Source organism: Chiloscyllium plagiosum, chromosome 44, assembly GCF_004010195.1.
Source record: "Chiloscyllium plagiosum isolate BGI_BamShark_2017 chromosome 44, ASM401019v2, whole genome shotgun sequence".
Classification (NCBI taxonomy): Eukaryota; Metazoa; Chordata; class Chondrichthyes; order Orectolobiformes; family Hemiscylliidae; genus Chiloscyllium; species Chiloscyllium plagiosum.
This window is the reverse complement of record NC_057753.1, coordinates 11,948,330-11,956,806: the sequence shown is the minus strand read 5'-3', so window position 1 is coordinate 11,956,806 and position 8,477 is coordinate 11,948,330. Positions and strand designations below refer to the sequence as shown.

At 53.3% G+C, this 8,477-nt stretch overlaps 1 protein-coding gene across 1 annotated transcript; it reads right to left on the bottom strand.

Annotated features, from left to right (window-relative positions):
- Positions 1-1,629: 1,629 nt before the first annotated feature.
- On the bottom strand, positions 1,630-3,716 carry LOC122543577 (zinc finger protein 229-like). Its single transcript, XM_043682383.1, has one exon. The coding sequence runs from the start codon at positions 3,036-3,038 to the stop codon at positions 1,827-1,829; it is 1,212 nt and encodes a 403-aa protein (XP_043538318.1). The 5' UTR covers positions 3,039-3,716; the 3' UTR covers positions 1,630-1,826.
- Positions 3,717-8,477: the final 4,761 nt, after the last annotated feature.

Here is an 8,477-nt window from a genome sequence, read left to right as displayed (position 1 = left end):
GGCCTATCACCCTCACCTTAACCTCCTTCCACCTATCACATTTCCAACGCCCCTCCCCCCCAAGTCCCTCCTCCCTACCTTTTATCTTAGCCTGCTGGACACACTCTCCTCATTCCTGAAGAAGGGCTCATGCCCGAAACGTCGATTCTCCAGTTCCCTGGATGCTGCCTGACCTGCTGCGCTTTTCCAGCAACACATTTTCAGCTCCTTCTTAAATTTAAAATACTTGTCTGACGCCTTTGCTTCTACCTTTCATACTGGAGGTAAAATTGACCCGCCTTCTGGTCACTACTGCCTTTACTCTGGGACCATCCATTAACCCTACTGTACCACAAAGTCTCCTTCAGCCTTCGTTCCAATTGCTTCCAGAACATGTGGCTCTAGAAAACCATGTCAAGTGCATTCGACAAGCTCCTTGTCGAGACACTCTGTACTGACCCTAATAAACTACCAATCTAGTTTAGGTGTAAGTAAAAACTCCCCACATTGCTGTCCCTTTTTATTATGTACGGAACTTATGTTTTCTTAATCATTGCCAGCGCAGCGGGCTGGAGGCCTGGAATGGAGTGGGCTAGAGTCCTGGATTGGAGCGGATTGTCTGAAGACCTGGAGCGGAGCAGGCTGGAGACCTGGAGCTGGCTGAAGGCCTGGGTGCGGAGTGGAGCAGCTGAGAGGGGAGCAGAGCGGACGAGAGCCAGAGCAGAGCGGGAGGCCCGAGGGTTTTGTTTAACAGCCAATCCCCCAGATCAGGATTCTTGGATTTTGGCTGCTCAGTAACACCAGAAGCTGGTGGGGTCTCAACAGAGTTGGGCGCTTCAGTAAATGTCTCCTGGCTGCTATTCCCTCTGAGTTTCCTCTGGATGATTTTTCCCTTCTGGACTGGAGAACCGTATGTGAGAATCTGTGCCTGAATTCGCCTTTTTGTCAAGCGGGTGGGTTTATGGGATGGTATAGAACATAGAACAATACAGCGCAGAACAGGCCCTCCGGCCCTCGATGTTGCACCGACCTGTGAACTATTCTAAGCTCATCCCCCTGCACCATCCCATCATAATCCATGTGCTTATCCAGGGATTGTTTAAATCTCCCAAATGTTAACTACATTGGTAGGTAGGGGCATTCCACACCCTTACCACTCTCTGCGTAAAGAACCTGCCTCTGACATCTGTCTATCACCTCTCAATTTGTGTTATGCCCCCTTATACAAGCTGACGTCATCATCCTAGGAAAAAGACTTTCACTGTCTACCCTATCTAATCCTCTGATCACCTTGTGTGTCTCGATCATATCCCCTCTTAGCCTTTTTCCTTCCAATGAGAACAGACCCAAGTCTCTCAGTCTTTCCTCACGAGAGCTTCCCTCCAGACCAGGCAACATCCTGATAAATCTCCTCCATATTATATTGGAAGTTAACGCATAATCGGTACTGTATCTATTAATCTGTTAAGTTTTTCAATAGTTAAGTTATTCTAAACTCTTCCTTTAGTTGCATTTTGACTTTAAATAAATGGTGTTTAGCTTAATACCGAGTGGCTTGCAGCTGGGACACGGCACTTCACACGTACATTTAAAATAAGAAAAAAAAGTTAGGGTCTAGGCTACCTTAAAATATTTTGAGGGGATCTGCTCTGGTTCTTAAGGCATGGAAATTGGAGTAGGCTGTTCAACGCCCCCTGCAAGCCTGCGCAGCCTTTCATTCACACACAGGCCGGTCAAACAGATTCCCCAACATTTATTTGAACTTTACCCAGCACGTTAAGCACCAGACCAGTTACAATGAAGATTTACAGCGGTTAAGGCAGGCTCAACTGTCCAAATGGGCGTTGTCAATCCTGGACAGGACTGACAACAGAATCCCCTCTCAGTACACACTTGCGAACTCTCTGGTGTCTCAGCAAGTTGGATAACCGAGCAAATCCCCTCCCGCATCGAGAGCAAGTGAACGGCCTCTCCCCAGTGTGAAGCTGCTGGTGTCTCAGCAGGTGGGACGACTGAGTGAACCTCTTCCCACACACCAGGCAGGTAAAAGGTCTCGCCCCAGTGTGAACCTGCCGGTGCATCAGCAGATACTTCCTGCTCTTAAAGCTCTTCTTGCAGTCGGGGCATTTGAAGGGCCGCTGGTCAGTGTGGACGTGCTGATGTTCAGTGAGCTGGGACGGCTGAGTGAAACCCTTCCCACACGTAGAGCAAGTGAACGGTCTCTCCCCGGTGTGAATGCGCTGGTGGATCAGAAGCTGCGGAGAATCAGTGAACCCCTTCCCGCACACGCAGCACGCGAACGGCTTCTCCCCGGTGTGGACGCGCTGGTGTCTCAGACGATTGGACGATCGGGTGAACCGCTTTCCGCACACAGAACAGGTGAATGGCCTCTCCCCAGTGTGAACCCGCTGGTGTGTCAACAGATCCTGCTTGCTTTTAAAGCTCTTGTCACAGTTGGAACATTTGAAAGGTCTTTTCTCAGTGTGAACTCGCTGGTGCGTCTGCATTTGGGATAAACGCCGGAATCTCCTCTCGCACAGGGAGCAGGAGAACGGCCTCTCCCCAGTGTGAATGCGTTGATGGAACTGCAAGTCATTTTTACTTTTAAAATGCTTGCCACAGTCCAAACATGGGAAAGGTCTCTCATCAGTGTGAACAAGCTGGTGTGTCAGCAGGTAGGATGACTGAGCAAATCCTTTTCCACAAATGGTGCAAGTGTAAGGTCTCACGCCCGTGTGCGTGCGCTGGTGTCTCAGCAGCTCCTGTTTGCTTTTAAAGCCCTTCTCACAGTCAGAACATTTAAAAGGCCTCTGATCAGAACAAACCCGGCCCATCAGGTTTGATGAAGCAAACTGTTCCCGACCACCAAGGTTGGCAAACGGCTTCTTGCGAGCATGTACCCTCTGGTGTAAGTACAGGCTGGATGAATAAGCGAACCTCTTCCCACACTGCGTGCAAGTGAATGGCCTCTCTCCAGTGTGTCTGCGACGATGAATATCCAGTTGAGAGGGGTAACTGAAGCCCTTCCCACAGTCTCCACATTTCCACGGTTTCTCCATCTTGCTCTCCCAGCTGGATAATCAGTTGTCCACGCACAGTACACATAGGTACTCCCTCATCACTGCAAACCCAGGCAGTTATTCCAAGCTGCGCAACTAGTAAAAGCTCTACCTCCTCGGCTGCGCACCTCAGCGCTTCTCTGGTTTCCCCACAAACGTCTCTCCTTCCACATTCAGATTCTGGGGTGTTCAGATCCCAATTAACCTCAACCAGACGCTGGTGTATGGTTTGGGCTGGACTCATGCGCCTTTTAAACCCTCTCTTCTAACACACTGCACAGGGAGGTCACCAATGTCAGGGAGGTCACCAATGTCAGGGAGGTCACCAATGTCAGGGAGGTCACCATGTCAGGGAGGTCACCAATGTCAGGGAAGTCACCAATGTCAGGGAGGAGGTCACCAATGTCAGGGAGGTCACCAATGTCAGGGAGGTCACCATGTCAGGGAGGTCACCAATGTCAGGGAGGTCACCATGTCAGGGAGGTCACCAAGTAGACACTTTCTGGAGGACCCATTTCTTTTTGCTTTCCTGTTCCTCCAGGGTTGCAAATCCGGGCCCCACACAATCCCCCCTTCCTGCCTGGACTGAAATTCAAACCCATCCCACCATTGCTTTCCTCTATTCCCAGCCTCAGTCCCCCTTTGCTCTGTGTCTCTCTGGCGCACACTGATGACGCAGACCGTTTTTGCCCCCTTCTTGGGTGGAGAAGCCGGGGTGATTGACAGCCGGTGGTGGTGGGGGGGCGGGGCTGGAGGACCGAGTGGGCGGAGTGTGGTCCTCCAGCCATTCGGAGTGAAGGGCTGGCGGACGGCGCCTGCGGTGTCGGGAGTCCGCCAACCAATCAGGATGAAGGAGGTGGGCGGGTTGGAAGTGTCAGCGCGCGCGCGTGAGTGTGTTTGTGTTTGTTGGGGGGGGGCGGTGTCCTCCAACCAATCACCGTGAAGGAGGTGGGCGGGGTCGCAAAATGTGAGGGCGCGCGGCTGGTACTCCAACCAATCGGAGTGAATGAGATAGGCGGGTGCTGGAGGACCGAACCTGTGGATTCGGGAACTCCAACCAATCGGAGTGCAGGAGGTGGCCGGGCTTGGAGTAGTCGGGGGGGGGGGGGGGGAACGCGCGGCTGGTCCTCCAACCAATCGGAGTGAATAGGATAGGCGGAGCTGGAGGACCGAGCCCGCGGAGTCGGGACCTCCAACCAATCGGAGTGGAGGAGGTGGGCGGGCGGGCCTGGAGGAGCCGGAACGCGCGGCTGGTCCTCCAACCAATCGGAGTGAATAGGATAGGCGGAGCTGGAGGACCGAGCCCGCGGAGTCGGGACCTCCAACCAATCGGAGTGGAGGAGGTGGGCGGGCGGGCCTGGAGGAGCCGGGGCGCGCGGCTGGTCCTCCAACCAATCGGGGTGGAGGAGGTGGGCGGGACCTGTGACGGGCGACGGTGGCCGTGCGCAGGCGGAAGAGGGAGAGGAATGGGAACTGATGGGCAGAGAGGCCTCATGCAACCCCTCAGTCCAGCAGCGGACACCCGGGATCGAGGTACCTGACCCCGGGTCCACGTCAGGAGGCTGCTGAGAGCAGAGAAGGCTGAGGGGCGCAGGCAGGGGAGAGAGTGAGATAGTTTCCCATTTGGGAAGGAGTCTCAATGACCAGGGGTTTAAGGGCTGGAGGTTTGGAGGGGATTGAAGGAAGGTGCTGCCTACCCAGAGGCTGGTGCAAAATGCACAAAGAACTGTCAGTTCAAGAAGAGAAATTCATTGCATCTTAGAAACTGACCCTTCAGCAGAATCTAGTCCCATTCGGCCCATCTCCCCCTAAACCCTTCCTATTCATGTCCCCACTCCAGGTGCCTTTTAGATGCTGGAATTGTACCAGCCTCCACCACTTCCAGTGGCAGCTCAGTTCATGCACGCACCACCCCCTGGGTGCACCCCCTTTGGTCCCTTTCAATTCTTTCCCCTCTCGCGTTAAACCTATGTCCTCTAGTTTTAGATTCCCCCACTCTTGGGGGGGGGGCAAAGCCCTTAGCTATTTACCCTCTCCGTGCCACTCATGACTCTAATAAGCCTCTATAAGGTCACCCCTCGGCCTCCGACGCTCCAGGATAAAGAGCCCCCACCTATCAGCCTCTCTCTACAGCGCAAACCCTCTAACCCTGGCAACATCATTGTAAATCTTTTCTGCACCTTTTCAAGTTTCACACCATCCTTCCTGTAGAAGGGAGACCCTCGCCCCCAGAATTGCATGCAGTATTCCAAACAAGGCCTAACCAATGTCCTGTACAGCTACAACATCCCAATTTCTATGCTCCATGCACTAACCAATAAAGACAAGTGTACCAAATGCCTTCTTCCCAGTTGAAGAATAAGGGATAAGCCATTCAGGACTGATGTGAGGAAGAATTTTTACTCTCGGGGATGTGAAGCAGGAGAAATTTCTCCCACGGAAAACTTTTCGGGACCAGTTTGTTAGACAAGAGGGAGCTGGATATGGCCCTTGCGGCTAAAGAAATCAAGGGTTTTGGGGAGAAAGCAGGAGTGGGATTAAGGAGAAGGGGCAGCTGTGAGAGAAGGGCCCATAGTCCCTTCAATCTGTTTCTATCTATTAGAGCTAAAAGTGCAATGTCACCAGTAGGTGGGTATTTCCTCCATATCCCTTTTTATTTTCCAAGTGGCTTAAAGTGGGAGACATTGTTGCAGCATTGAGAAATTGGCTTGTAAAATATTTAACATTCAAGTGTGTGGGGCCAGGTTTCTGGGGGAGCAATCACAGAACCCCTATGGTGTGGAAGCAGGCCGTTCGGCCCATCGAGTCTGCACTGAACATCCCACCCTATCACCTTGAATTTCCCATGTCTAATCCATGAAGTCTGCACATCCCTGGACACTATAGGGCAATGTAGCTTGGCCAATCCATCGTCACCTGCACACTTTTGGGCTGTGGGAAATAACCCACACAGACATGGGGAAGAATGTGCAAACTTCCCACAGACCTAGGGTGGAATCGAACCTGGGTCACTGGTGCTGTGAGGCGTCAGTGCTAACCACATGGCCATCAACTAAATGGAAACCATGTTCCATGGAAACTTGAATTGGCTGTTCTGTGTTTGCATACTGTGCATATGTGGCTAACTTTTGTCAAACTCTCTTCTCAGGGGATTAGAGGAGCATTGAGGGATCAGAAACCCAAACGGAACATCACGTCAAGATCTTCAATCGTCAGGACGGCTGTCAAGAATATCGGTGAGGCTACGTTTGGAATACTGCGTTCATTTCTGGTATCCCTGCGACTGGAAGGATGTTGCGAAACTTGAGAGGGTTCAGAAAAGATTGACAAGGCCGGGGTTGGAGCTCTCAGGAGGGGCTGGATAGTCGAGAGCTGTTTTCCCCTGAAACGTCGGAGGCTGACTAGAGGTTTGTAAAGCCGTGAGGGGCACGGATAGAGTGAATAGCAGAGGTCGTTTTCCCCAGGGTAGAGGGAGTCCAAAACTTAGAGGGCAAAGGTTTAAGGTCAGAGGAGAACGATTTAAAAGGGGCAGAGGGTGGCGCATGTACGGAACGAGCTGCGAGAGGAAGTGGTGGAGGCTGGTACAATTACAGCATTTAAAAGGCTTCTGGATGGGGATGTGAATAGGAAGGGTTGAGCGGGATATAGGCCAAGTGCTGGCAGCTGAACCTAGTTGGCATGGACGAGTTGGACCGAACGGTCTGTTTCCACGCTGTACATCTCTATAACTCTATAAAATCATGAGGAGCGTGGATAAGGTGATTAGCCAAGGTCTTTTCATTTTAGCCAAGGAGAGAGGTTTAAACTGAGAGGGGAAAGATTTAAAAGGGACCCGAGGGACAACTTTTCCACGCAGAGGGTGGTGCATGTGTGGAATGGGCTGCCGGAGGAAGTGGTGGAGGCTGGTACAATGACAGCATTTAAAAGGCACCTGGATGGGGACATGAATAGGAAGGGTTTAGATGGAGAGGCTGGGGCTGATTTCCCTGGAGCATTGGAGACTGAGGGGTGACCTCATCGAGGCTTATAAAATCATGAGGGGGGCATGGATAGGGGTAAACTGACACGGTCTTTTCCCTGGGGTGGGGGAATCCAGAAATAGAGGGGCGTAGGTTTAAAGTGAGAGGGGAAAGGGAGCTGAGGGGCAACGTTTCCACGCAGAGGAAGGGGTGGAGGCTGGTACAATGACAGCATTGACAAAGCATCTGGATGGGGACATGAACAGGAAGGGTTTAGAGGGAGATGGGCCGAATGGGACAAGATTAATTTGGGATATCCGGTCAGTGCGGACAGGTTTGACCGAAGGGTGTGTACACGTGCTGCATGACTCTCATGACGCGAATGCTGTTGACCCTTGAGATGGGAAGCTGAAATATTCGTTCTTATCTTTCAAATGTCAGCGTTGACGAGGAAGGCAACAAGACATGCGTCCACTCAAGTGGGAGAGTTAGCAATGGACTGGCTGTGGAAAGAGCTTTGACCAGTTCAACAGCCTAAAGAGACCTCTCACCGCTGAGAGTGGAGAGAGAGAGAGAGCGCGCCATGGAGAAGCCGTGGAAATGCGTGGACTGCGGGAAAGGGTTCAACTACCCCTCCCTGCTGGAAATCCACCGGCGGGCCCACACCGGGGAGAAGCCGTGGAAATGCGAGGACTGTGGGAAAGGGTTCAACTACCCCTCGGAGCTGGAGATCCACCGCCGCAGTCACACGGGGGAGAAGCCTTTCGCGTGCCCGGTCTGCGGGAAGGGCTTCACCAAATCCTCGGCCCTGGTCACGCACCGGCGGGTGCACACCGGCGAGCGGCCCTTCCAGTGCCCGTCCTGCGGGAAGCGCTTCAAGCAGTCCTCGGAGCTGTCGGTGCACCGGCGGGTGCACACCGGCGAGCGGCCCTTCGTCTGCGCCGTGTGCGGCAAGGGCTTCACCCAGTCGTCCACCCGGGTGGCGCACCAGCGGGTGCACACCGAGGAGAGGCCGTTCGGCTGCGCCGCCTGCGGGAAGAGGTTCCGGCGCCCGGCCAACCTCAGCGCACACCGGCAGGTTCACGCCGGGCACCGGCCGCTCGCTTGCTCCGAGTGCGGGGAGGAGTTCACTCAGTCGTCCAGCCTCCTGAAACACCAGCGGGCTCACGGCCAGGGCAAACCTCTCGGCTGCACCTGACATGGACAGAGTTACAGGCAGATCGTGTTTCTGTGTGTGTCAGTTTGTGTATGCGTGTCTGTGTGGGTCTGTGTCTGTGTGTGAGGGAGTGTGTCTGTGGGTCAGTGTGTTTGTGTGTGAGGGAATGTGTCTGTGGGTCAGTGTGTTTGTGTGTGAGGGAATGTGTCTGTGGGTCTGTGTGTCCTGTGCGGGTCATTGAGTGTCCTGTGTGGGTTACTGAGTGTCCTGCGTGGGTCATTGAGTGTCCTGTGTGTGTCATTGAGTGTCCTGCGTGGGTCATGG